This window comes from Eumetopias jubatus, unplaced genomic scaffold (genome assembly GCF_037043125.1).
Source record: "Eumetopias jubatus isolate StellerSeaLion01/CBP00866 unplaced genomic scaffold, mEumJub1_p1.0 scaffold_9, whole genome shotgun sequence".
NCBI classification, from domain to species: domain Eukaryota; kingdom Metazoa; phylum Chordata; class Mammalia; order Carnivora; family Otariidae; genus Eumetopias; species Eumetopias jubatus.
Genome location: NW_028274815.1, coordinates 111,264,958 through 111,292,384, shown reverse-complemented (window position 1 = coordinate 111,292,384; position 27,427 = coordinate 111,264,958). Strand labels below are relative to the sequence as shown.

At 49.6% G+C, this 27,427-nt stretch overlaps 4 protein-coding genes across 10 annotated transcripts in view; all 4 read left to right on the top strand.

The window, feature by feature from the left end:
• PTPRA (protein tyrosine phosphatase receptor type A) overlaps positions 1–8,366 on the top strand; it is a 159,323-nt gene extending 150,957 nt beyond the window's left edge. For all 7 annotated transcript variants that reach the window (XM_028118585.2, XM_028118584.2, XM_088026725.1 and 4 more), the window contains 4 exons: positions 94–219; positions 299–450; positions 6,837–6,972; positions 7,729–8,366. In XM_028118585.2, the coding sequence (XP_027974386.1) occupies positions 94–219; positions 299–450; positions 6,837–6,972; positions 7,729–7,803 (489 nt within the window). In that variant the 3' untranslated portion in view covers positions 7,804–8,366. The remainder of the gene's footprint in view (positions 1–93; positions 220–298; positions 451–6,836; positions 6,973–7,728) is intronic.
• A 98-nt stretch (positions 8,367–8,464) lies between these two features.
• LOC114220594 (progonadoliberin-2) lies at positions 8,465–15,053 on the top strand. Its single transcript, XM_088026727.1, has 3 exons — positions 8,465–13,040; positions 13,651–13,891; positions 14,033–15,053. The coding sequence occupies exons 2-3, from the start codon at positions 13,744–13,746 to the stop codon at positions 14,212–14,214; spliced, it is 330 nt and encodes a 109-aa protein (XP_087882853.1). The 5' UTR covers positions 8,465–13,040; positions 13,651–13,743; the 3' UTR covers positions 14,215–15,053.
• A 195-nt stretch (positions 15,054–15,248) lies between these two features.
• On the top strand, positions 15,249–18,902 carry MRPS26 (mitochondrial ribosomal protein S26). The gene is made up of 4 exons (XM_028118495.2): positions 15,249–15,498; positions 15,597–15,743; positions 15,856–15,979; positions 18,377–18,902. Exons 1-4 carry the CDS (start codon positions 15,287–15,289, stop codon positions 18,509–18,511), a joined length of 618 nt encoding a protein of 205 aa, XP_027974296.1. The 5' UTR covers positions 15,249–15,286; the 3' UTR covers positions 18,512–18,902.
• Positions 18,903–22,325: 3,423 nt separating this feature from the next.
• LOC114220733 (immediate early response 3-interacting protein 1-like) lies at positions 22,326–22,868 on the top strand. Its single transcript, XM_028118807.2, has 2 exons — positions 22,326–22,416; positions 22,564–22,868. The coding sequence occupies exons 1-2, from the start codon at positions 22,326–22,328 to the stop codon at positions 22,719–22,721; spliced, it is 249 nt and encodes an 82-aa protein (XP_027974608.1). The 3' UTR covers positions 22,722–22,868.
• The last annotated feature ends 4,559 nt before the right edge of the window (positions 22,869–27,427 follow it).

Here is a 27,427-nt window from a genome sequence, read left to right as displayed (position 1 = left end):
ACCGTCAGAGGGGAGCAGGCCACTCAAAGGACAGCCCCACCTCTACCATACGTGGTATTCCAAGCCCCTCCCCTCTCCCATCTGTCCCTCCAGGAGAAATGTGCCCAGTACTGGCCCTCTGATGGAGTGGTGTCCTACGGAGACATCACAGTGGAGCTGAAGAAAGAGGAGGAATGTGAGAGCTACACTGTCAGAGACCTCCTGGTCACCAACACCAGGGTAAGGTGGCTGGGGGTGCGGCTCCTCCCACAGGGAAAAGCCAGGCCACCCCGCATCTCTGATCGCCCTTCTTCCAAAGGAGAACAAGGGCCGGCAGATCCGGCAGTTCCACTTCCATGGCTGGCCTGAAGTGGGCATCCCCAGCGACGGGAAGGGCATGATCAGCATCATCGCGGCCGTGCAGAAGCAACAACAGCAGTCGGGGAACCACCCCATCACCGTGCACTGCAGGTACCACTCGCCCCAGCCCTCGGCGGGGAGGGAAGGCCATAAGAGGCAGGCAGGGGGAGCGACAGTGGGGAAAGCTAGACACAAGCAGGCTACTGGGGAGCAGCACCTGGCAGTCAAGTTTAGTGGCCAGCATAGGGCCAGATAATGGGAGAGGGTTGTGGTCGAACTTCACATTAAGTGCTAGGGAACCAGTGACATGAGAATATCGGGCTGGGGAGCATTTGGGATAGTGATGGGGTAGAGGCGAGCAGCGGGGGAGACTGACAGTGGAGAGACCGGTTGGGCACTGTGGGGGTGAGGGTCTGGCCTCCTTAAGAAACACAGGAAAAGAGAAAAGGACAACTATTCTGAGAAGAGTTTGAAGAAAAATGAGCAAGACTGAAAACATAGATGTGAAAGAGAAGAGGAATCAAGGCTGTAGGGTGTATCCCGAGTTTAAATCAGGGTTACTGGTAATGGTTGCTGTCACTAACAGAAGAAAGATGATAAGGGGACTCGTTTTGGGGGGCAAAGGTGAAACAGAAAAGTGAGCAAAGGAAGTTCTAGGAATGTATCCAGTAAATGTGCTTCAACTGGCCAAAAGGAAATAGTCACCACAATTGAAGTACTGCTTATAATAGTGAAAGATTATAAATTATCTAAACATATTAATAGAGGGCTGACTCAGTAAGCTATGTTTATGAATTTCATGCTCCGGAGCTCCAAAAATTAATGAGTCTGCTTATATACTGGGTGTGGTTAATCCTCTAGATGTATTGCTTTGTAAACAGAAGCAAATGGGAGATAGGGAAAGAACATGTGTTGGCAGGCACCTGGCTGGCTCAGTGGATGAAATGTGCGACTCTTGATCTTGGGGTTGTGAGTTCAAGCTCTACGTAGGGTGTAGAGATCATTTAATTAAATAAAAGACTTAAAAAACGTAACATAATATTTCTGTTGGTATGTGCATAAAAATACCTCTGGAAGGACAGGCGAGGACCCGAGGACGTTGGTGCTTTCCCAGGAGTGCATCTGAAGGCGAAGAAATGGAGTAGGAAGGAAACCTTTTCTTGTTTGGGATTGTTTTGAAATTTGAACTATGATAATTTATTACCTATACAAAAATAAAGCATTTAAAAAATATCTTGAAGAAAAAAGTGGCAAAGTGCACCAACTAATACAAATGGACAGTGGACACAGAAAGATGCTACACTTTACTAGTAATATTCTGAGAAATGAGAATGAAAACAATGCAGTGTGCTTTGTGCCCATTGGATTGGCAAAATTGAAAGAATTCTTTGGTGGTGTGCCTGTCTGGCTCAGTCAGTAGAACATGCAACTCTTGAACTCGGGGTTGTCAGTTTGAGACCCACATTGGGGGTAGAGATTACTTTTAAAAAAATTAAACTAAAAATTTAAGAAAAAAGGATTCCTTGGACTGCCCAGATAAATATTTCCTTCTCTACACTTTTTCTTTTCCCTTGGTCACCCTTTCTTGGCAAATCCCAGATTCTCTAGCTAGCCTGCATCTGCACTGTGCTGCTGAGTGTGGCTGAAGAGAAGCATCGGGTTACAGGCCTCAGTTTACATTCCTGACCACTGACCTCATGGTTGGCCCTTACTGCTGCCTTCCTATCCTTCTGTACCTTCCATTCTTCCAGACCACGGCTGGACATACTAGGGTGCAGTGCCAAATCTGGCCTACCACCTGGTTTTGTGTGGGTCTGCAAGCCAAGAACTATTTTTACATTTTTAAGATTTTATTTATTTATTTATTTGTCGGAGAGAGAACAGCAGGGGGAACGGCAGGTAGAGAAGCAGGCTCCCTGCTGAGCAAGGAGCCCAGTGCAGGACTGGATCCCAGGACCCCGGGATCATGACCTGAGCCTAAGGCAGCCACTTAAGCGACTCTGCCACCCAGGTGTCCCCTGTTTTTACATTTTTAAGTGTTTTTTTAAAAATCAAGACTATTTCATGACATGAAGATTGTGTGAAATTCAAATTTCGGGTGTCTGTATGTAAGGTTTTATTGGAACACAACTATGCCCATTTGTGTGTGTATTGGCTGCTCTCATGCTCCAGCAACAGAATTGAGACCAGACATGGAGCGCTCCGTGCCTCACACTGCTGCTCAGCACATAGGAAGTCAGAGTTGTACGGTTAGAACTGATTTTGTCTCTTCTCAGCAACACCCAGGATATTTCTTTTCTTTTTTTTTTTTTTTAAACACTTGTGACATTAAGAATTTATTTAGGTCATAATATTTTCACATTGTTTTTAATCATTTGCAATGTTCTGAGTAACACATTTAAACATTTTTTTAAGACATGAGACAATGGTGTGGTTTTTTTTTTGTTTTTTAAGTACAACCACAACTATAAAGTAGAGGAACTTAAGAAGACAAAGACCAAATCTGCTCATACACAAGAGGGGGCAATCTAATACACAACACAACATGAATCTTTCCAAACAAGTTTGCTAAGAAACAACTCCCATGTTTAGTGTTAAAAATAAAGCAATCTTCTCATTTAGAAAAATCAAGACATCATTTGACTAATAAAGCCTATTCTTCCCCACGTTTTACACTTGCTTGTCTTCATTTAGAAACTGTAAATTCAGGAGAAAAGAACAGTTTTGTTATGGTATAAAAATCTTAGGAGCAACAAATTACAAATATTCAATTTTTTAACAAACAAAAATGTTTGCCTTCCCAAAATGTAAACATCCAATAAATACAACAAACATAATATTCCGGCTATAGAAACACCAGTAATTCACTTATGAAAGAGGTGTACTTGGTGGTAACATTTTTGTTTAATACAAAAGCACTTTACCAAAAGAGTCTGACCATTATTATCTAAAGTCTTCGCCCTCACCCAGTTTCCTTATCTGAGTAGAAACTCATCAATTTCTATAGAATTTTGGCTATAGGACCAGGCCAAGGAAAGGTCTGAAGTATCTAAGAGTCATTTGTCTGGAGAAAAGTGTTTTCTTGAGACTTGGAGGCAGTTAGTTATTCATCACTTTGTGCTTAAAAGCATTCCTCAGTGAACTTCTTCCTTACAGCCTTTAGAATAAAGCACAGGATCTGGGCTCCCGGAAGGGGTTGCTTCCAGCTGGAACACCTACCAGCAAGGCATCCTTGCAGGCATTCTGCATGCAGTACTGTTGAAGCTCTGCAGCTGCCTGCGAGACCTTGATCCTCTCCATGCCAGCCTCCAGCTTGAGCTGCTCCACCAGGTGCTGCAGGGCGTTCACGCTGGGCCCCGGAAGACATGGTGGTGGCGCTGGGCTCTGAAGGCCACCCAGGATATTGCTTGTCTGGCCCTTTACAGAACAGCTTGCCAGCCTTTGTCCTAGATGATTATTTCACACCTCCTCTCAAACCTAGATACCATCAGCACCTCTTCTGTCCTCATATTTGAGAGAGGACGGTGTTTTCTGTTTGACTAAGAAAGGAGAAGCAATCAGAACTTCGATGTGCTCCTAGCACATAGCTGCCTATCTCTCTGCATTGGTGCTGTGGACCCTGCATCCCTCCTGTTCAGTGGATGAGTTGTCTGACCTCTCTCTGAAGCCAGTTGCATTAATCATCTGTTGTGTAATAATATTACACAAACTTAGCATCTTAAAACAACACATTTATCTCACAGTCTCTGTGATCAGGAATCTGAGCACATCTTAGGTGAGTCCTATGCTTCAGGGTCTCACAAGACTGCAGTCAAGGTGTTAGCCAGCCAGGGCTATGGTCCCATCAGGCTCAAATGGGAAGGATCCATTTCTTTCTTTCTTTTTTTTTAATATTTTATTTATTTGAGAAAGCGAGAGAGAGAGCACAAGCAGAGGGAGCGGGAGAGGGAGCAGCATACTCCCCACTGAGCAGGGAGCCCGATGCGGGGCTCCATCCCAGGACCCTGGGATCACGACCTGAGCTGAAGATAGACGCTTAACAATCTGGGCCACCCAGGTGCCCCAGGAAGGATCCATTTCTAAGCTCACTTGGTTTTTGGTAGCATTCAGTCCCCTGCGGGCTGCTGGGCTGAAGTTCCTTGCCACTTGGACCTTCCCAGTGTGGCTGCCTGCCTCTTCTAAGCCAGCAAGAGAGTGTCTCCTTTCAAGACAGGCATTATGATCCCATGTAGCATAATCACATACATGTAGTTACATACATCTCATCCCCCTTGCTACTGTCTGTTGGTTCGAAGCGCACACATATCCCGCGCACACTCGTGAATAAGGGCATGAACACCAGGAGGCAGGGATCTGGGGGCCGTGGTAGGGCCTGTCTGCCACAGCCACCCTCCTCTTGGACATCAGTTCCATCCCCTTTTGTCTCCTCGGGGACCTGACTTCACTATCCTACATCATCAGGTTTTCCTCTGGATAACTACCATCTTCGTGCAAATGGGCTATAATTTCTCCCATCTTAATATTTTAAAAACTCTTACCTCTCATTCCCCTCCAGGTACCCCTCTATTTCTCTGTTTTCCTTAATAGTAAAGTTTCTCAAGAAAGATTTGTCCAGACTAACTCCCCAGTTCCTCTCTTCCCACTCTCTCTTGAGCCCCATTCTGGTTAACCTCTCCCCTCCACACTCCATTGCAGCTGCCCCTGTGAGGCCTACCTGTGACCTCCACATTGCTGCGTCCAGAGATCCTTCTGTCTTCTTACCCTTGACCTTCATCAGTATCCAGCACAGTTAACCAGTCACTTCTCTGTGGAATGCTTTCAACATAGCTTCTCTCCTGGTTTATGTCCTCATTGGCTGATTCCTCTCCATCTGAGGTCCAGGGCCCAGATGGACCTCATTGTTGACTAACAGCCACTCCCCTAGGCAGCCCATCTTGTCTCCTGGCTTTCGTAGCAACTCCTGTGGTCATTATCACCAGTTCACCCTCTCCCTAAACTCCAGATTTAATATGTCTACTTGCCTACTCAACATTTCCACTTTGGCATCTTCAGTTTTGGCATCTTCAGGTTCAGATCAGAACTTCTCGTTTTTCTTCCTAAGTCTACTATTTGCCCAGCCTTACCCCAGTCAGTGAGTGGCATTTCAGGCCCCCAGCTAACTCAGATGAGAAGCCTCGGAGCCATACTGTTCTCCTCATTTCCTCACATACGCACATCTAATGTTCGACCTTGCTCTACATGGAAAGTAGTTTCAGAATCAGGTATTTCTCACTCCCTCCACCAGCACCCCTCTGTCTGAGCCACCACCTCCTCTTCCCAGGAGTTATACTGGCCTCACGTGTTTCCCTGTCGCAACACAGCAGCCTGAGAGATTCTTCTAAAAACTTCAGTCAGGCCACGTCACTTAGCATCCTAACAACAGGGACGCCTGGGTGGCTCAAGCATTTAAGCGTCTGCCTTCGGTTCAGGTCGTGATCCCAGGGTCCTGGGACAGAGTCCCACATGGGGCTCCCCGCTCAGCGGGGAGGCTGCTTCTTGCTCTGCCTGCCCTCTCTGACAAATAAGTAAATAAAATCTTAAAAAAAAAAAAGAATCCTAACAGCTCATAAGGCCCAACTTGATCTGAGGGCTCTTACCCAGGCCAGGCAGGAAGTATACCAGGGGATTGGCATTCTCCCAGAGGGCTCTGACCTCACCCACCACTCTCCTTCTATCGTGTCCTTCCATCCATCAGATTCAGCTACAGAGCTTCCGCACCTAGACATCCTGCCTTGTGCCTGAGATACTCCTCTCCAGACAGCTGTTGGGCCTTGCCCTCACCTTCAGGTCTCTGCTCATGTGACACCCTATTAGAGAACCTTCCCTGACCACCCTGCCTAGAACCCCTGTTCCTCTTTTTCCTTCCCACACTACATATCTTATTGTCTGGAGGTGTTGTTCCCCACCACAGCCCCTGCCACACAGCAGGCACTCAGTAAGGGTCTGGTGAATCAACTGATGACATTGAACAGGGTAGATAGTGTCAGTGTCAGAGTCAGAGTCTGGATTCCTGGGACTTAGGAAGCAAATGAGAGGCATGGAAAAGAATCAGTACACACACACAGCACAGAAGAGCAGGGATTATCAGGAAAGGAAAGAGACTAGAATCCCAACATGAGTGAGCAGCAGATGAGGGCAATTCAGGCATATTTGTAGGTAGACGGTGAAGGCTTAGTAAGGTTCTTCATCACTGTCCTGTGGGCGAGCCCCTTGGCAGCCAAAGTGGAACGTACAGGAAGGGCAGCGGGGGTACCCCTTCCTCCCCAGAGCAGTGTGAGCATGGGGCTTATGGAGAGAGGAGCAAATGGGCCCCTGCCCTCACCTCACCCCAGCATCTCCATTAGATGATAGCCCTTCCCTTGAGCCCCAACCTCCACCTCGGCCTTTATGTGCTCATTGACACTGTCTTCACCTTACCAGCCCAGTGGGCTGTAACAGATGTGTCTGCTCTATTACAGCGCGGGGGCAGGACGGACGGGGACCTTCTGTGCCCTAAGCACAGTCCTGGAACGGGTGAAAGCGGAGGGGATTTTGGATGTCTTCCAGACCGTCAAGAGCCTGCGGCTACAGAGGCCACACATGGTCCAGACACTGGTATGCTGCCCACACCACCACCACCCATCCACAGCCCTTCTCTTTCAGGGCCATCTCAAGGGGGAGGCTCTTCCAGGGGGCCCATCATTCCCCAAGGTACCCCAGATAGAATGAGCCTTGGTGACAGAGCAGAGGGGCACAGCCCTGTCACCAGTAAGAGTGGCCTCTCTGAAGGCTAGAAGGGGGTGCTCGGGTGCCCCCACAGGGCCTTGCACTTCTCCGTGGGTCCTGGGGTAGGAAGACTCAGGAGTGCATCCTCTTCTCAGGCTCCCGACTGTCTCAGTGACCAGTAACCACTGGGTATGGGGACAAGCATCCAGAAGGGCACCAGAACCTTGGAGAGCTAGACATGCCTGAGGGGAAAGAAAAATACATTTTAAGAGGTTTGGGAGTTGGTGAGGCTTTGAGAGCCAGGGCACCTGCAGCCTGGCAAGCATGGTGAGATGCGGGCCACACAGAGTCATCTCCCCGCCTGCTTGGTCCACCAGCCCAGTGCACTCACATCTGACTGCTGCAGGCCTAGGGCCACATCTTCCTCTCAGGTCACCTCCATCTGGACAAAATTAGCTGTACTCAGCCCAGAAGGGGAATGCTGTCAGAACTCGGGCAGGCAGGGCAGGACTCAGGTACAAGCCCAGAAACATCCACTTCCCCTCAGGTTTCCATTTTTTTTTTTAAAAATAGGCCTGTCAGGAACTGCACGTACCTTGTTGTCTTCAGTAACGTTGGTTTTTTTCCCCTCCCTTTGTTCTGCAGGAACAGTATGAGTTCTGCTACAAGGTGGTGCAGGAATATATTGACGCATTCTCAGATTATGCCAACTTCAAGTAAGAGGTGATGAGATCGGTGGACAGGAAAATTGCCTTTAATATTTTGTAATATTCTGTTTTGTTAATATACCCAAAATTGTGTATATATCTTATAACTGTTTTAGAAATTGGTACATAGGCTTCTATTACCTATTAGGTGGAGATTTTATATGTAAATGTGTTAGCACTGATAGTCCTTTTTCCAATGTTTTATTGGGGAATTAAATAGTGTGATGTTTGGATTGATATCGTGAAATCCTCTGCCTGGAAATTGGGCTGTATTATTCTTTGGTTTAGACATCTTTTCCTAAAGAAGGAACACAAAATTAATTCCAGGTAGCTCAGCATCAACTAAGAAAAAAAAGCACAAAGTTCTCAGAGCTCTTGAGGAAGTTGGTTGTCCTGGTGCCCCCTTTCCCCCACCCCTTTCAGGCTGTTGTTCCCTCCCTGCTCTGTAAATAATCCCTCCCCTCCCCAGCCTCTCCCCATCACCACCACAACCCACTGTGGGGAGTAAAGGGACCAGAGCGGTATCTCTGGCACCACACTAGGGATTATCAGGTAATAAAAGCTTTGACTCCCTGAGGACGCGTCTCCCTTTGTCTGGGGTGGGGCAGCCGGACCAAGGCTGAGGCTCTCCTAGGCCACGCCTGGCCCTGCTGTTAGTGTTCTGTCTCAACTGGTCTCAGGAGCCACTGTCCTCTCAACTCCTTTCCAGCTGGCACAGCCTCTCCAGCTCTCAGCTAGTTGGCAGGACCCACCCTCCATTCCCAGCACATCTTTGGTGCATTGATCCCAGCCAGCCTTGCTCCCTGGAACATGGTCAGCGTCCTCACTGCCCCCCTAGCGCAGGGGCATGGAAGAGAGAGGAGGTAGCTGGCTAAGGCCAGTCCGACTTCCCTGGTGCTTTGCTATAAAACTGTCTGGACTGTGTCCTCTGTCCAGGATAAGTCTTTATATCCACACTTACTAGATTAAATAGCTTTTGTTTCCTTTTATATCTGTCTACGTTTCCAGGACTTTTATGTGGAAGTGCCTCAGATCCAGAGGCCAGGATGGTAGGCGTCTTCAATCCCAACTTGATATCAAGCCTAACATTATACAAAAGTGTCTAGCGTTTGTGTCTTAAATAACATGGATGTTCATTTATTTCTCATGTAATGGGGTGCCCAGTCCAGAGACCCAGTGTTCTCCTGTCTTTTGGTCCCAGTGTCCCTTAGAATGTTATTCTTGTCCTCATGGCTGAAGCTGGATCACTGTCTTTTCCCATGGAGAAGCGAAAAGAAAATGGAGAGAAAGCAACTTCGTTTTTAAGGACATGAAGCAAAAGCTCTTCTTTACATTTTCCCCCCTGTTGGCTCAAACCTAGTCATAAGGCTACACTGTGTGACTACAGGAATGCTGGGAAATGTCATCTTTAGTTGGCACAGCCGCCAGTACGGGGTTGAGAGAGTCTTAAGGCCCATGGGGCCTTTCTCAAGGAGCAGGGGCAGGCCCTGGGCGACTTAGGCCGTCAGGAGTCGAGAAGTGGCACCCCAGCCTGGACCGTGGAGGCACACTCAGAGGTCACTGCTGCTCTGCTTGTTGGCGGAGTTGGGACTTGAACTGGACCTAAGGGATGCTGGAAATTTGGATGAGTGAAAGGAGGCAAGGTCACATGGAGCCACATTACAGAAGGCCTCGGAACCCTACAGAAGGTGAACAGATGCAGTGGCTCCAAGATGGGAGCCAAGTTCACCACCACATAGGATACCTACGGGAGGCAGGGCCACTGTGACAGACCACCTCTGCAAGTTTCTGAGAAGTGAGTGTGCATCAGAAGTACTTGGTCCTTCTGTAAGAACTAAAGAACTCCAAGCGGCGATAAACTCAAAACTCGGTGGTTTTCAAAGAAGCATGAGTAAATTAAGCGATCTGAGAAGGATTTCTGATGAGAGGTACCATGTTTGGGAAGGAGACCCTGGCTCTTTGCAAACTACCTTTTGGTGCCTCTATGACCAAGTCCTGACAGATGGAGGAGGGCAGGCCTTGGGTCAGCAAGCTACATGGCAGACTGATAGGAGAGCCCATCATGTGCCCTGCGCTGCCTCCCTACGTCCCAGCAGGCTGCCTACCTCCTGTTGCTAGGGCTGGTGTTGAGCAGCTTACACACCAGTGTGTACCAGGGTTCCTACAGAAGGCCTGAGTACCTCTACCTACCCACCAGTGTGGCCTGGCCACTTGCTGCTGAAGTCCATGCTGATTTGCTTGGTGGCTTGGCCAATTTTTTTTTTTTTAAGATTTTATTTATTATTTGAGAGAGAGCATGAGCAGGGTAGAGCAGCAGAGGGAGAAGCAGACCCCCCGCTGAGCAGGGAGTCTGCCGTGGGGCTCGATCCCAGAACCCTGAGATCATGACCTGAGCTGAAGGCAGAAGCTTAACCAACCAAGCCACCAGGCGCCCCTTGGCCAATATATGTATATATATATATATAGTGTGTATATATATATATATTTTTTTTTAAGATTTTATTTATTTTTTTTTTGAGAGAGCGAAAGAGCACAAACAGGGTGAGCAACAGAGGGAGAATGGAGAAGCAGGCTGCCTGCCGAGCAGGGATCCCAATGCGGAACTCAATCCCAGGATGCTGGGATCATGACCTGAGCCGAAGACAGATGCTTAACTGACTGAGCCACCCAGGTGCCCCTGGGTCAATATTTTAAATATCATCTGGCTGCTGAACAGATGTCTTCAAGCAGGACTTGTATGGTTACAAGAGACATAAACCCAACAGGAACTAGTCAAGGCTAACGGGAAGTGGATCAGGGCTCACACCGAACAATCATGTGGGAACAGCTGGGGTGACTGCTTCATCCAGTGCCTGCCCCTCAGCTAGTTGGCTGTGCCCCACAGAGTTGGAGCTAGAGCCGGTGAGGATGTCTCAGAAGAGGGAGCGAGGCATCCAGTGCCCACTGTGCTCAGACCTCACTTAAGTCAGCGCACTCCTGGTTGTTCAGTTTCCTTCACACTCCACCACCATCACCACCAAATGCACAAGTCTTTGATTTTAATTAAAAAAAAAAAGGCACTTTGTCCCCAGGCTGATAGTCTCCTGACTCACTCTCCCCTCTTCCACCCTTCATCCCCACAGATTCCTTTCTTACCGCTCATCACAGACCCACTCTGTGTCCACTAGTCACTCCCTTTATCCTCACTCTGTAGCCTCTGCTGCTCCTCTTTCTCCTTCCCCAGAGACCGGGCATTCCTGGGGTCGGTATGTGGCGGACCCTCAGCCCTTCTCCAACCCTGAGCTCCCGTCCTGGGCTCTGGGGCGGCATATCCTGCTGCCAGCCAAGTGACTATATGGGGTGACCCACGCGCACCTGCCTCACACTCCCACCGCCTAGAGGTTCACCCAGTCTCTGCAGAGTCTCCCGTCCCTTCCTACGGTCTTCCAGCATTCTCTGCACCTCTCTCCACTGGCAGTTCCTGTGTTGACTCTTCTCCATTTTTGTTCCTTACGTGGGAGCACCAAGCCACCCTGTGTGCAGATTCTGGCTAACTCGCTGTCATCCTTCACCCAGACCCTCTGATCCGGGGTTTGTGCCCCTCTGTGCTCCAGCAGCACCTGAGCACTCAGCTCTAAGCCTCTGCTTTCCCAGCTGACTACAAGCAGCTCCCAGACGAATAAAGTCCTATCCTCAGGGCCGACCATTAGTTGGAGCTCAGTGGTGAACAAATGGCTTTCTGTGCCCTGCTGAGAGGGATAGGAGGATGAATTTCTGAGTCTGTAATCTGGAAGGGGACAGCAAACGTTCTTGAAAAGCTACGGATGTTGCCAGAAAGGAACCAGAGCATCCCCTGGGAAGCTTAGTTCTGGTTTGGATTTTTTAAGGAAAACCACAAACAAATTACAGAAAAAATAAGGGCACCCCATTCCTCTTTTAAAATAAACACAGGGGACTTGAATAAAACATTCTGTAAACCCAAACCAGAACTAAGCTAGTTTATTGAACTCAAGTCATTTTCACTAAACCACAAAACAAATGTTTCCCTAAAAATTACTTGGTTAACCAACACATACAAGAACAAAGTGTATTTCCCAAAACAATTTAACTGAATATACAGTCCACACATGGCTTTGGGTCCCTGCTAAAGATAAGTCATTTTGGAAGTTCATGTGTGCCTTCCTGGCTGGGCAGCTGAAGTCCAGGCGCCCTGTTGATGACTGCGGTGCCCGTTACGCCATCCCCTCCCCCATCTTTACCGCAGGATTTGACGCACCTGCTCTCCTAACGACTGGCCACCCCACGCCAAGCCTGACCCTGGCCCTTGCATTTGCTGTTCAGCCCAAATGTGGAGATTGGCTATTAACCCTGTAAACAGGCCTCTGCCCTCCCCCTGACCCCCAGGCTAATAGCTGGCGGGAAAAAGCTGAGCTGACACAGATTGAGAGGTGGGGGCACGTTTTGAGTGTCCTAGATTAGCTGTGCCCAACTCCATGAATAGTCCTGGGTTGAGCACAGGGGAAGGCTTCGAACCTTGAGAGGCAAAACTATTCCTACACCCTGCTCTTTCATAGGCCCACAGATGCTGCACTGCCCCCTTAGCTGGGTCCCGGCTCATGGGCCTCCTGGGAGGAGAGAAAAACCACCTGGGGGTAGGTGTGCCCCACCCAAACCTGCCTCCGTCTGGAGTGACCCAGCCCTGGTGCCCAGGTGTGTGGATGAGGACCGCTCCATCAGCCCGGTTTACAGTGCGGCAAACAAGCCCTCAGGCCCTCATAGTTTCCCCCAGACCTCTTCACAGGTTGCTGGGCTCCCCACTCAGTCTGCCAACTGTGTGGGACTCAGGGTCCCCAGGCATTGCCACCTCCAGGCCACAGTTTACTTTTTGGGTCAGAGAAGACTGAGCGCTTTGTAGGCCAAAGGGCAGGAGCTTGAGGATGCCTCCTGGGAAGTGGGAAGATGATTCTTGAGGGCCTGGCCAGGCTGGAGCAGGAGTCTTACCACTTCAGATCCCTGGGAAGATGGAGAGGGAGCAATCTGTCTGGTGACCTAGGGCCACTGGCTAAAAATACACTAGGAACACACCCTGGTAAGGGAAGGGTGTTGGGTGGCAGGCTGCCCTCTTCCCTCTCTGAGACGTCACGGGAGTGCGTGGACCAGGAACGGGGTGGAGTCAGCTGATCAATAAATCCCAGAGCTGGCTGTCTGGGGGTCCTACTGTCGCCTGGAGGAGCCACCTCAAGGAGCCACCTCATCCACAGCTTTCCCTTGGTGAGTGAAAAGGCTGCTCTCCCCAAGGGCTGGGGTTTCTGGATGGAAGTCTGTCCTGGGTGTGTGGCACACTGTTCCTTTTCTCCCCCCCAAGTCCCTGTCCTTCTACCCATGAACCATGTCCCAGGGAAAAAAAAACCACCTTTCCCTTTCTCTCCCCAACGCTGTTCCTCTGCCTGCTACCTCTAGTGTAGGAGGGACAAGGGGTAGAAGCACTTGCCCCTGTCACCACCACACATCCATTCCATATCCCCACCTGCCATGGAAGAGATGGCAAACCACAGAGAACAGAGGCAGCGTGCCATGCACCAGGTGCCCCAAATGCCCTTACATTGCTGCTACTCTTGGAGAGCTCCCCTTACCCAAGTCTCTGTTCCTCTTCCCAACCTTCTCCCACTTCTGGAATCCCTGAAGGAAGGAGGGATAGGCCTGATGGACTGAGGACGGTCCTCAGCTGGCAAGGCTGGGATCCTCTGCACCCCAGGGGGCTCTGGGGAAGGCTAGCTGCCAGGAGCCTTTGGGGTGCAGATCCCTACAGTTCTGGGATGAGGAGCAGTGGCAGAAGAGGGAAGGACATTAGGAAACACTAAAGCTGCCCCTGAATTGCCAGTTGTCCGAGGGGGCCCTGAAAGAAAAGGAAGGAGGTATGGATGGAAGTGTCTCGTCTTGAGTGCTATCCACTCTCCATGGGAGCAGCCCTGCCATGGCCCATTGCAGGCTAGGCTTTCTGCTGCTACTGACCGTCCACCCTGGATCCTCGAAGGCTCAGCACTGGTCCCATGGCTGGTACCCTGGAGGAAAACAAGCTTCCAGCTCAGCCCAGCACCCCCAGCATGCCCCAAGGCTCCTAGGTGGGTTAAGGGTCTCCCCAGTCTAAGTGGGAGGAAGAAGGCGCTGGCTGGGGCTCCTTCGCCTCCTATGATCCTGGGGTGGGAGTAGTGGGCAGGCCGCAGCCTCAGCTCCTCCCTGAGGAAGGGCCCTGGGCACCGCAGCAAGCAGCCCAGACCAGACTGCCCTTGACTTCCCAAGCAATCCCCTGGCTCCCCCCAAGAACAGTGTGGGGAGGGCAGAACCACAGGCTGGTGGCCTCCGCCGGAAGCAGCACCTGGTGCAGACACTGCTGGTAAGTACAGGGAGAGGCCCGGCCCTGGCCAGCAGGGGCCATTGGGGCTAAGGACTTGGCAGCTGTGGGGACAGAAGAGAGGGGTAATGAGACAACAGAGACACCCCCTGCCAAGGCAGGCCCAGGCACATACACGATGCTATCTGCTATCCTTCCTATTTCCCAGAATTCTAGACAATTTATAAGATACTTAGGTGAAAGTAAAAGAAGTCACTAGTGGAGTGGAGATAATTGTACTGAAAACCTCCATAAATAAGACTGACTGTAGTGGGGTCCTCCAGGCTGCTTTCTTGTCAAGAGAAGCCAGTGTGTCTGTAGGTGGGCAGGCCCTCAGTCTATGGAAAGAGGTGAGGGGTACACCAAGAACCAGGTGGTCACTGACACGCACTAGGAATGACAGTGATTGCGGAAGATTGGTGTGCAGAGATGGATTGTTGATATTTTGCAAATTTAAAGTGCACCGGAGAGCGGTAACTGAAGAAGTTGTAAATTCCTATAAGGCAAAAACTTACCACCTAATTAAGTCGGTGTGAGTTCAGGTTTTACAAACCAGGTGTGTTAAGGGTCGAGCAGGCCCAGGGAGCTACAGAGCCCCCAGCTGGGTCTTCTAGCTGGCAGGGGGCGTCCGCCTGGCGACAGCATCCTCCACAAAACCAGGTCAAGAGGGGTGGGGGTGGACAAGGTCGCAGCCGGGCGGCCAGGTGACAAGGGCGTCCGCTGGAATGACCAACCCCTACCCCCCGCAGACCGGACGTAGAGCGCCGCGCCCTGTCGCCCTCCAATAAAGATGTGAAGTCCCTGACGCTGCTGCCTCGAGGTCTCTCCTCTGTCCCCTTATTCGCCCACCCTCACTAAGACCCTACCCCGCGTGGGGGCTGGAGGGACATAGGCCCGGCCCGCGGGCGGGAGGGACACGGGGCGGGGCGGGGCCGATCCCGCTGGGAGGGGGCAGCCAGAGCCAGTGGGCCTGGGGCGGGCGCAGAAGTGTGCCGGCGCGCGACCCCCGAGCGGACTCCAGGGGGTGGGAGGCGGGGCCCGCGGACTACGCGTCCCGTGCTGCCCCGCGGCCGCTTCCGAGTCCCGTGATGCTCTGCGGCGCGCCGGACGCCGGGCGGCCTGGGCTATGCTGCACGCGCTGAGAGCCCTGGGCCGGGGTTCCCTATGCGGGCCCCCGGCCCAGTTGCTGCTGCCCGTGCGCGGCCGCAAGACCCGCCACGACCCTCCGGCCAAGTCCAAGGTCGGGCGCGTGGCGACCCCGCCCGCGGTGGATCCTGTAGAATTCTTCTTGCTGACGGAGCGTTACCGGCAGTACCGCCAGACGGTGCGCGCCCTCAGGTGTGTGTGACCAGGGGGAGGTGGCCGTCGGCGCCGTGGGCGGTGTATCGGAGCGGCCGGGCGTAGAGGGTGCCGACTTTGGGCGCGTCTCCGCCCAGGCTGGAGTTCGTGTCCGAGGTGCGGAAGAAGGTGCACGAGGCCCGGGCCGGGGTCCTGGCAGAGCGCAAGGCAGTGCAAGATGCCACCGAGCACCGCGACCTGATGGCCTGGAACCAGGGGGAGAACCAGCGGCTGCACGAGCTGCGGTGAGTGGGCCGGGAGGCGGGGCGGGGCGGGCCGCTGGCTGGCGCGAGGGAGACCCAGCCGCGCTCAGGGTCAGCCTCTTGCCCCACCCCACCCCACCCCACCCCACCCCAGGTTAGCCAGGCTGCGGCAGGAGGCGCGGGAGCTGGAGCAGCGGCAGGCGGAGGAGAAAGCCCAGCGGGCCCGAGAGGCGGAGGCCTGGGCGCAGCTCAAGGAGCAGGAAGTGCTGCAGCTGCAGGTGAGCCGCGTCTCCGCGGGCGAGGGCTGGAGGCCGGGAACTCGGCCTGGGCGCGGCGCAGTGGGGCACCCGCTACGTGCACTGAGAGAGCGAGCAGCCTTGAGTCTTGAGAGTTAGCTGGTGAGGATTTGGGAGAGGAGTGCAAGGAGAGTGGCTGGCAGGTGTAGAGACCCAGAGGTGAGAGTTGTTAGAAAAAGTATTCCAGGGGTACCTGGGTGGCTCAGTCGTTGAGCGTCTGCCTTCGGCTCGGGTCATGATCTCAGGGTCCTGGGATCGAGCCCCGCATCGGGCTCCCTGCTCAGCGGGAGGCCTACTTCTCCCTCTCCCACTCCACCTGCTTGTGTTCCCTCTCTCGCTAGGTCTCTCTCTGTCAAATAAATAAATAAAATCTTAAAAAAAAAAAAAAGTATTCCAGTAGTAGGTGGTGGTAAACCCACATCTGTGGGAGGGACTCCCGTTTCCACAGGGAGTTTGGATTTTGCTTTGCGGGTGATAAAGTCATTGAAGTGTTAATATTCTGGGCTAGGATGGCAGGTGTGAGACAGTAAAAGCAGGGAGACCAGTTAGGAGTGATCCCGCAAGAATGGATGAGGTCTGAATTAAAGTAATAGAGGGAGGGACGCCTGGGTGGCTCAGTCGGGTGTGAGCGTCTGCCTTCGGCTCGGGTTATGATCCCAGGCTTCTGGGATTGAGTCCCCCATACGGCTTCTTGCTCAGGGAGGAGCCTGCTTCTCCCTCTGCTTCCCCTGCTTGTGCTCTCTCTCTCTCTCTTTCCCTCCCTCCCTCTCCCTCTCTCTGACGAATAAATAAATAAAATCTTTTTTTGGGGGGTCGCCTGGGTGGCTCAGTTGGTTAAGCGACTGCCTTTGGCTCAGGTCATGATCCCAGGGTCCTGGGATCAAATACCACATCGAGCTCCCTGCTCATCGGGGAGCCTGCTTCTCCCTCTGACCCTCTCCCCTGTCATGCTGTTTCTCTCTCTCTCTCAAATAAATAAAATCTTTAGGGGCGCCTGGGTGGCTCAGTTGTTGAGCGTCTGCCTTCGGCTCAGGTCATGATCCCAGGGTCCTGGGATCGAGCCCCGCATCGGGCTCTGTGCTCGGCGGGAGGCCTGCTTCTCCCTCTCCCACTCCCCCTGCTTGTGTTCCTTCTCTCGCTGGGTCTCTCTCTGTCAAATAAATAAATAAAATCTTTAAAAATAAATAAAATCTTTTTAAAAAATTTTCTTTTTTGGGGGGCGCCTGGGTGGCTCAGTTGGTTAAGCGACTGCCTTCAGCTCAGGTCATGATTATGGAGTCCCGGGATCGAGTCCCACATCGGGCTCCCTGCTCAGCAGGGAGTCTGCTTCTCCCTCTGACCCTCCCCCCTCTCATGTACTCTCTCTCTCTCTCATTCTCACTCTCTCAAAATAAATAATAAATAAATCTTTAAAAAACAAACAAACAAAAAAGATTTTATTTTTTTTGACAGAGACACAGCGAGAGGGAACACAGCAGGAGGAATGTCAGAGGGATAAGCAGGCTTCCCATGGAGCAGGGAGCTTGATGTGGGACTCAATCCCAGGACCCTGGGATCATGACCTGAGCCGAAGGCAGACGCTTATCGACTGAGCCACCCAGGCACCCTATTACTTTATTTTTTAAAAAAAGATTTTATTCGGCGCCTGGGTGGCTCAGTTGGTTAAGCGACTGCCTTCGGCTCAGGTCATGACCCTGGAGTCCCGGGATCGAGTCCCACATCAGGCTCCCTGCTCAGCAGGGTGTCTGCTTCTCCCTCTGACCCTCTTCCCTCTCGTGCTCTCTATCTCTCATTCTCTCTCTCTCAAATAAATAAATACAATCTTTAAAAAAATAAAAATAAAAAAGATTTTATTTAGGGATGCTTGTGTGGCTCAGTCATCAAGCGTCTGTCTGCCTTCGGCTCAGGTCATGATCCCAGGGTCTTGGGATTGAGCCCCACATGGGGCTCCCTGCTCCGCGGGAAGCCTGCTTCTCCCTCTCCCGCTCCCCCTGCTTTGTTCCCTCTCTCACTGTGTCTCTCTCTGTCAAATAAATGAATAAAATCTTTAAAAAAATAAAAAATAAAGTAATGGAGAAGGACAAGTTTGAGAGAGATTAAGAGGGACATTGAGGCAACATTGAGGAACTGATTCCACCCAGTGGGACATGAGATTGTCACAGCTGGTGTGCTTGGATTTCTGGCTGAGATGTCCAGTGGATAATTATCTCAGAGGAATATGGTAAGGCTGCCTGATGTTCTTCCACGGGAAGGTCATTGGGGCACTCACAGAGGACCTGGGCTCCAAGCATCCGTCCAGGGGGAGAGCTGTAGCCTCTCAGTGGGCTAAAGGCCAGCAGGTATGTGCTTCCATTCATCTGGCCTTCTGTCTCCCAATAGGAGGAAGCAAAAAATTTCATCACCCGAGAGAACCTGGAGGCACGGGTGGAAGAAGCCTTGGACTCGCCAAAGAGCTACAACTGGGCTGTCACCAGAGAGGGGCTGGTGGTCAAGCCACAGCACAAGGGCTCTTAAGGGCCCAGTAAGGACAGTGCCCACCCAGGGACGTGTGTGTATGGGGGTAGGAGGGTTGGGCCTGATCTGCAATAAATCTGTTGATGTTTTCATATGAAGAAGGAGGCTCAACCTGTTCCAGTGTAGCCCTCAGATTCTGGCCTCTGCACCCACCACTTGGTCAGAAATTCCCATACACAGTGACCTCTTCTGCACCCATGTACAACTCAGCAAAGCACCAGACCTCAGAGGTTCCCATCTCACAGAGGAGCAGAATGGACCACCGTCACCTCAGGCAACTGGCTTATCTACTAAGTGTCATCGAGGACAAGGACAGTGGTTGGCAAATTACAGTCCTTGGGCCCAGTCTGGCCCGCTGCCTATTTTTGTAAATAAATTTTATTGGAACACAGCTACACCCATTCATTGACTACTTTCACACTATGATGGCAGAAACCAGTAGCTGCAATAGAAGTTTGCCAACTCCTGATCTAGACCTTTAGGACTCCAGCCAGAGTAACCAGATACCACCCAGTACCTGAGATACATGCTAACCGCTGGCCTGCTTCTGCGTGACCCTGAGATTTGCCCTCTAGGGTTTGGTGTGCCCAAGACACAGAAGGCAAGGAGGAGACCCCATTTCTTTCGGTGGCCCTTTCCACCCATGACTTCAGTGACCCACATGCGCCCTGGCACTGCCTGCTTCCTTGGACCACACACCAGATTGGTACTGGCAGGGAGGCCTGGTTGACCTTTACAAGGTCAGTGTGGTTTATCCAGCACTTGAACCAAACCCTACAGTGCCAGAAATACTTGTAATTGAAGTTCACGAGGTTCACCAAGTGAACACAGAGATGTATGGCCCCTCTTCAAGCACAGGTCCTCATGTTTCTCAGAGCCAGAGCCGCTGCCCCTTTGTCACCCTTCACCTGAACTTGCCCAGATACCACCAGGGGAAAGCAAATAGAATCCTAGTTTCTTTCCCCAACTGCCATGTAGTAGAAACGGTCTGGAAACCCCCAAAATACGAAAGCCTTTTAGGGAATATGGGCCATCCCTCAACATCCAGGTGAGGAAGTAGGTACAGAAGTACAGGCAGAGAGCCAGTGGTTCTCACAGTGCCTTGCACCCAGCCTCCATCAGGCCCTGCTCCCCTGAGGACAGTGGCCTCCCTCCACAGGCTGATAGTAGGTCATCTTTTCCCAGGCACTGGGCCCAGGTGCAGGACAATGCAGTCCTTGGTTTCAGGTGCTCAGTGTAACTTCTGAGGTGAGAGCTGATGGGTGCACATTATGGGCCATGGATTGAGGCAACTGTGCCCATAGCCTTGGGCTTTGTTGTGAGAAGGGGCCCACCTGGTACTCTGCAGTGGAAGTGTTTGGTGAGCTTGGGAAGTCCAGTTGCATTCTTGCTAAAGGCCCTGCCCTTCTGCACCAGGATTCTGACACAAGCTATTTGTCCTCGGAAGACTGTGTCCTACTTTCTTGAAGCTCTGTTTGGGCTGCGTTTCCTTCACAGCCGAAGGAAATGGAAGGAATCCTTCAATGCCCTGCATGGGGCTGTAAGTCCTTAGCATCCACTGCTGATGCCAGTATGTCATGTAGAGACACCCATAAACCAGGCCTCTGTTTTTATCCTTTACGTACAGCCCTCTTACTGGTATAGACACAGGCAGCTTACCGGTACCTTCAGGGTTAAATCAAGACCAGCCCCATCTGTACCTGCGTCTAATGGATCATAGAGTGCTGTTAGGTGCACATGTAAGCTATCAGATCCCACATGGTCCAGGTTGCAGAGTTTGGTGTCCCACGGAAGAATGCCTAATCTCCAATAGAACCCTAATCGTTAACCTGATGACCTCAAAAACCCCAGGGCCTCTTCTGATCTTTACCTCAAGTTCCAAATATGTTTTGGGTCTGCTATACACAATGTGAGCCTGGACCTCTTAGAGAATCTTCTCTTGCTCAAGGCCCCACTTGAGCATAGTAGATTTGAGGGCTACCCAATAAATGCATCTGGTAGGCAATACCCAAACGTAAGTGCTTTCAACAAGATTTGAAGAGGCCTACCTACCATGGTTTGTGCACTGTGTTGGGTAGATTGAGGGACAAGTGCAATTTGTGTTTCACCTAGGGGGAGAAGTATGCTGACCCCCCAGGAATTTTGCTGGGTAGGCAATTTTTCCTCAGGATTTATCTCCCCAGTCAAGCATAGGTGTTTTACACCTGGATTCCTGCCCCTTCAAATTCTCCAAGATAAGCAACATGACATCAATGAAGTAGACCACCATGATGTCCTGGAGTGGGTGGTCAAGGTCTTGAGGATTAGGTTGTGCAAAACTATAGAGTAGTTGGGGCGCCTGGCTGGCTCAGTTGGTGGAGTGTGTGACTCTTGATCTCGGGGCTGTAAGTTCAAGCCCTACAATAGAGGTTACTTAAAAATAAAATCCTTAGGGCGCCTGGGTGGTTCAGTTGGTTAAGCGACTGCCTTCGGTTCAGGTCATTATCCTGGAGTCACAGGATCAAGTCCCGCCTCGGGCTCCTTGCTCAGCAGGGAGTCTACTTCTCCCCCCCACCCTCTCCCCTCTCATGCTCTCTCTCTCTCAAATAAATAAAATCTTTCAAAAATAAAATAAAATCTTTAAAAACAAAAAACTGCAGGGGTGCCTGGATGGCTCAGTCAGTTAAGCATCTGCCTTCCGCTTGGGTCGTGATCCCGGGGTCCTGAGATCGAGCCCCACGTCGGGCTCCCTGCTTGGCCCTCTCCCTCTGTCTGCAGCTCCCCCTGCTTGTGCTCATGTTCTCTCTCTCTTGGTCAAATGAATAAATCAAATCTTTGAAAACGAACTGCAGAGTTGTTCACCTCTTGGACTGGGTGGCAATGGTTTACGGCTGCGGGGCGGGGAGCAAACTGCTTGTACTAGTCCGGGTGGAGGGGAAAAGAGAAGAGCGTGTTTGCCACATGAATGGGCACCGGGTGACTCCTTGATCTCTTTCATCAAGGAGACCACACTAGACCTGAGTAAGCTTAAGGTCATTCCCCATACTTTCCCAGTAAACTCCAAATTTTCTGTGTGGAATACAGTTACAGGTATCCGATATTCCCTGAAATCTTTGGGAGGTTCCCCCTGAACTTAACCCCGTGGTTGTGTCCCTGACACAAGTACAGAGGTGAAAAGGCCCCCTGGGAAACAAGGCCCGCTGACTGCGGAAATCAGGGCCGTTCTGAATTCTGGCAGGGAGTCAAGCCTGGAACTCTCTTGCATTCCCAAAAAGGAAATCAAAAGCAATAATTACAACCCCAAATCCTGAGACCGGCATTTCTCTTATTGGTTGCTTCGATGAATATTTCCTTAGTGCAGGTAAGTAAGTGCATAATCCATAAATGTGTACATCCCTGCCAAGAAACAGAACACGGGGGGCGCCTGGGTTGCTCAGTCGGTTAAGCGTCTGCCTTCCGCTCAGGTCATGGTCCCAGGGGTCCTGGGATCGAGCCCCGTGTCGGGCAGCCTGCTTCTCCCTCTTCCTCTGCCCCTCCCCCCCCCGCTCGTGCTTTCTCTCTCTCCCTCTCTCTCAAATAAATTAAAAAAAAAAAAATCTTGCCAGACTCCTAGGTTATTGTCATAATGGAAGCCAGCTGGTGAGGAAGCCTGGGAGCGTGGTGTGCACACCTCCAGCCACCTGTGGAGCTGAGGCTTCTGGATGAACAACCTGGAAGCACTGTTTCTCACAACTTACAGTACTTTGAGCAAGATAGGCAGAAATGTTTTGCAGGGACTTCTTAAAAATAAGGTGGGAGAAAGATCAGCTGGGCCTCAGGGCGGCTCCGGGCGGCCATGGCCTTTACGTTGTATTTGCTGCTGCAGGCAGCCCTGCTCTGCGTCAATACCATCACTGTGCTGCACGAGGAGCGCTTCCTCAAGAACAAAACTGACAACTGCTCCTAAAGGAAATGGACCCAGAATTGCCAAAACAATTTTGAAAGAGAATACAGTGCCCAGAACTTACTCCCAGACCTGCATTTAAATTTTCCAGAAGTGAAGTTCAGCAGTGTCTTCTCCAAAATTTCGGCAGTTGGCTGGGGAGCAGACCAGGGAATTGGTGGTTTTGGAGAGGAGCCAGGAATTAAATCTCAGCTAATGAACCTTATTCGATCTGTAAGAACTGTGATGAGAGTGCCATTGATAATAATAAACTCAATTGCCATTGTATTACTTTTATTATTTGGGTGAAGAACAGTGGGGGAAATGGAGACTCAGAAGAAGAGATGCCAGCAGAAGTTATTACTTCAGTCATTATTGGAATATACATGTCTTAGCTGGTCATCCTTGCACTTGACAAAAATGTAAACATGACAATAAAGCCAGAGTCCCTATTTATCTGGTTTTTTAAAAAATGTTGCACTTATAGTTTCATTACAGAAAGATTAGGTCATCAGAGGCAGTAACTATCCAGGATTGGAATACATTTGATTGCTACCTGTTAATAAAAGTTCATGCTATGATAAAGATTGTTAAAAGGGTACAGGACTGTCACTTGTGTGGTTTTAGAGATTTTTCCTCTCTCACTTCTCAGGGATAAATTTTTTTCAAGGTTTTGAAGTCCTTGTGACTTAGCTATGATGTGAGAGTGATTATCTTCCTACATAAAATTTAAAGGATTTTTAAAAAGCAATTACTACATATAAAATGATAAATTGGCAATTTGGATAATTTTACTTTGAACACTTTATTTTGTCTATATATCGTTTTGGCCATGACAAATTCAAATTTATAGCAACTATTAAGCAATACTCTCTGACTTCAGGGAGAATTTAATTTTGTAAGTCAGATAGTCACATGATGATTGTGTTTTTAAGTTCTTTTCATGTGTTTGTTATTTTATTAGTTGGCCTGAATGATATCAGACCACTATCCAAATATTTCCATTGGTAGAAAAATCTGTGTAGAAAAGTCTATGCCCTTTTTTACAATAATGACTTATTGCTTAAAATCAGCCTAAATATTAGCCTGCAAGAGCAATCCTAAACAGTCACAATTAAACTATGCTATGTAGGAAGACTATTGTGAAGCATTTACCTCTCCCCCAAATTATCACGTTTCCATTTTCTGGAGTAGCACATTAAGGGGTATAATTCTTAATTCTTCATTCTGTCTGTCAATAGAGATTCATGTTAGATAAGTTTTTTGTTTTGTTTTTATATTCTTAGACCATTCCATATTTGCTCATTCCATAATAGTTTTATGCAGGAAGATTAAAATTATGTAAGTGGTTTTCCTAGGAAATTGTCAGTTATTATAGTTTAAAGGGATAGAGTGGCATCTTTGTTTATAGGAGAATATTTGTAAATAAAGTTAAATTTCCAAGTCAAAAAAAAATAAGGTGAAATGAATTTTGAGACAGTAATAGATTCTGACAACTAGGGATTTATATTTTCTGAAATTCTGTAAAAATTATTAATAGCTACATCACTCGTGTTTTTTTGTGTGTTTAAGGGGTTGGGGGAGGGGCAGAGGAAAAGGGAGAGAGAGAATCTTAAAAAGGCTGCACACCCAACGTGGAGCCCAACAAGGGGCTCAATCTCACATCTCCCTGAGATCATGACTTTAGCTGAAATCAAGAGTCACATGTTTAACTGACTGAGCCCCCCAGGCACCCCATTGTCTTTTTGATTCTAGCCATTCTGACAGATGTAAGGTGGCATCTCATTGTAGTTTTGATTTGCATTTCCCTGATGATGAGTGATGCTGAGCATCTTTTCCTGTGTCTGTTGGCTGTCTGTATGCCTTCTTTGGAAAAATGTTCACATCCTCTGCCCATTTTTAATGTGATTATTTGGTTTTTTGTGGTGGTGTTGTTGTTTAATTGTAATGAAACTAGAGAATGGCGTCAGATCATACCATGGACCAAGAAGAATTACTTGCCAAATACAGTCGAATTGGGAACGAATTGGGGCGCCTGGGTGGCTCAGTCGTTAAGCTTCTGCCTTCGGCTCAGGTCATGATCCCAGGCTCCTGGGATCCAGCCCCGCATCGGGCTCCCTGCTCGGCGGAAAGCCTGCTTCTCCCTCTCCCATTCCCCCTGCTTGTGTTCTCTCTCGCTCGCTGTGTCTCTCTCTGTCAAATAAATAAATAAAATCTTTAAAATAAAAAAACTGGTAACGAATTGCTGGAAGAGGCCAAGATCTGACCTGCAGCTCCCCTTATCTCCAGCGGAGGGCAGTCTGATCAAGACAGTGACACGGCCCTCCAAAGGGTATAATCTGACCACTGTAGTCCCTGACTCAGGAAAGTTCGACTTTACAGTGGTGTTGTGCAGCAATACACATTCGGTAGAAACCGTGCTTTGATTTTTGAATGTTGATCTTCTGTCGGGCCAGCGACACGCAATCCGACACTCTCGTGTTGCTGGGCAACAACCGCAAGCATTCCCCTCCCTCCGAAGTTCAGATGCCCGTCTGGGTGCTTCTGCTTTGCTGTCAGTTTTTCAGCACTTCCTGCAGCATCAGGGGGTGGGGAGTGGGAAAAGGGGACTTCGTCGCTCTCCCTGACTTTAGGAGAAAATTTCCCTGCTCCTCAAACCAGAGAGGACTTCTCTTGGAATAATTTCTGTCCACACCTGGTGCCCGCTTTGCGTCCTGGCTGGGCAAAACCAGAGGGGAATAAAATGTCCACTCATCGCCCGGTCCCGGAACTTCAAATTCCACTCTCCCACGCCCCCTCCCCTGCCGGCTACCATTTAAATTAGGAGTCCTCATATAGCCACTCCATGCATTTTGTCCAAAATTAATAGCATACTAGCATTCAATGAGAGAGTCAGGGTGGAGTATACTTGTTTCATCGTCTGAACAAGAAACGTCTTTTATTTTAAACTTTTTAACTGAAATATACATGCTTAAAAGTGCACAACTCTCAAATATATTTAGCTAGTTTTCACAAAGTAAGTCTACTGCAAAATCAACACCAGATCAAGAAATCGAAACACCTGGGACACCGGGGTGGCACCGTCGGTTAACTGAATGACTTGATTTCAGCTCAGGTCATGATCTCAGGGTCATGGGATCCAGTGTGGCGGTGGGTTCCGAGCTCAGTGGGGACTCCGCTTCTCTCCCTCTCCCTCTGCCCCTTCTCCCCGTTCTCTTAAAAAAAAAAAAAAAAAAAAAAAAAAGCACCTCTCATGCCTTCCAAGCAAGACCTCCTGAGGAGAGCCCTTCTCCTCTCACTACTTTGTGTGTGTGTGTGTGTGTGTGTGTGTGTGTGTGTTAAAGATTTTATTTATTTGAGAGAGAGAGCGCATATGCAAGAGCAGAGGGAGGGGCAGAGGGAGAGGGAGAAGCAGGCTCCCCACTGAGCAGAGAGCCCCAATGATGTGGGGCTCGAGCCCAGGACCCTGAGAGCAGGACCTGAGCCGACTGAGCCACCCAGGCGCCCCTCCTGTCACCTCTAACACAAGCTGAGCATGCCTCTCTTTGAACCTCATATAAATGAAATCACACCTTTCTATTCATACACAGTCTTCCACTTAACACAATGACTGTGAGATGTCTTCACACATAGTAGTAGTTTGTTTCTTTTCATTGCTTGATGGTGTTCTGTTGTGTAAATTTATTTAGTCCACTTTGCTTGTTTCCAGTTTGGGGCTGTTACAAATAGTGCCCCGGTGATAAGCACTCTTGGAGGTCTTCTGATGCTCAGGCGTAGGTTTCTGGAGTGGATGTGCTGGGTCATGTGGTGAGTACATGTTCAGCTTTGGTTAACACTGCCAAAGAGATTTCCCAAGTCTTTGTACCAGTTCACATCTCACCAGTAGTGAATGAAAGTTCCTGTGGTGGTTTTCACGTGGTAATGCCAGCCTTTTAAATTTTAGCTATTCGTGCAGGCGTGGGTCTCCTTGTGATTTTAATTTGAATTTCCCCAATAACTAATGGGATAAGTCCCTTTTTGTTTTTATTGGACAATTGTATAGCTTCTTATTTTAAAATTTTTTTTAAAATTTTATTTAGTTATTTGAGAGAGGGAGAGAGAGCATGAGCAGGAGGGAAAGGGAGAGAGAATCTGAAGCAGACTCTGTGCTGAGCTCAGAGCCGGACATGGGGCTCGATCCCATGACCCCAAGATCATGACCTAAACTGAAACCAAGAGTCGGACACTCAACAGACCGAGCCACCCAGGCACCCCTGTATAGCTTCTTTTATTTTTTATTTTTTTTAAGATTTTATTTATTTATTTGACAGAGAGAGACACAGGGAGAGAGGGAACACAAGCAGGGGGAGTGGGAGAGGGAGAAGCAGGCTTCCCGCTGAGCAGGGAGCCCGATGCGGGGCTCAATCCCAGGACCCTGGGATCATGACCTGACCGAAGGCAGACGCTTAAAGACTGAGCCACCCAGGCGCCCCTGTATAGCTTCTTTTAAAAAAAAATTTTTTTTAAGTGTACTTAAGTAATCTCCACACCCAACATGGGTCTTGAACTCATGATCCCCACATCAAGAGCCGCTCCCTCTTCCAACTAAGTCAGCCAGGCGCCCCTGAACAATTGTATAGCTTCTTTTGTGGTTTTCTCTTGGCTCATTTGTCTTTTTTAGTTATTTATAGGAATTCATGTTAGACTGTGACTATGAGCCCTTTGTTGCATGTGTATACTGTGCTAATAAGAATGGTTTGATCCACAGCGATCTTTGGGATGTACTAACTGGTCATGGGTCTCCCAGGATGGAAATAATCAGGACGCCCACCAAGGTCCCACTTATTCTAAATGACCAAAATACTCTGTGTGTGGCGAATTGGGGCCTAACGTGCACCACTGCAATATAGTATCGTAGGCCCTTACCCAATTACCAGACCTGTTTTCATTCATGGACCAGAGCCCCTGGGATAAAGGAAAAACCCTGCAATAACATTATATATTTGTACTATAAATCTTCCTCCTATAGTTTGCCA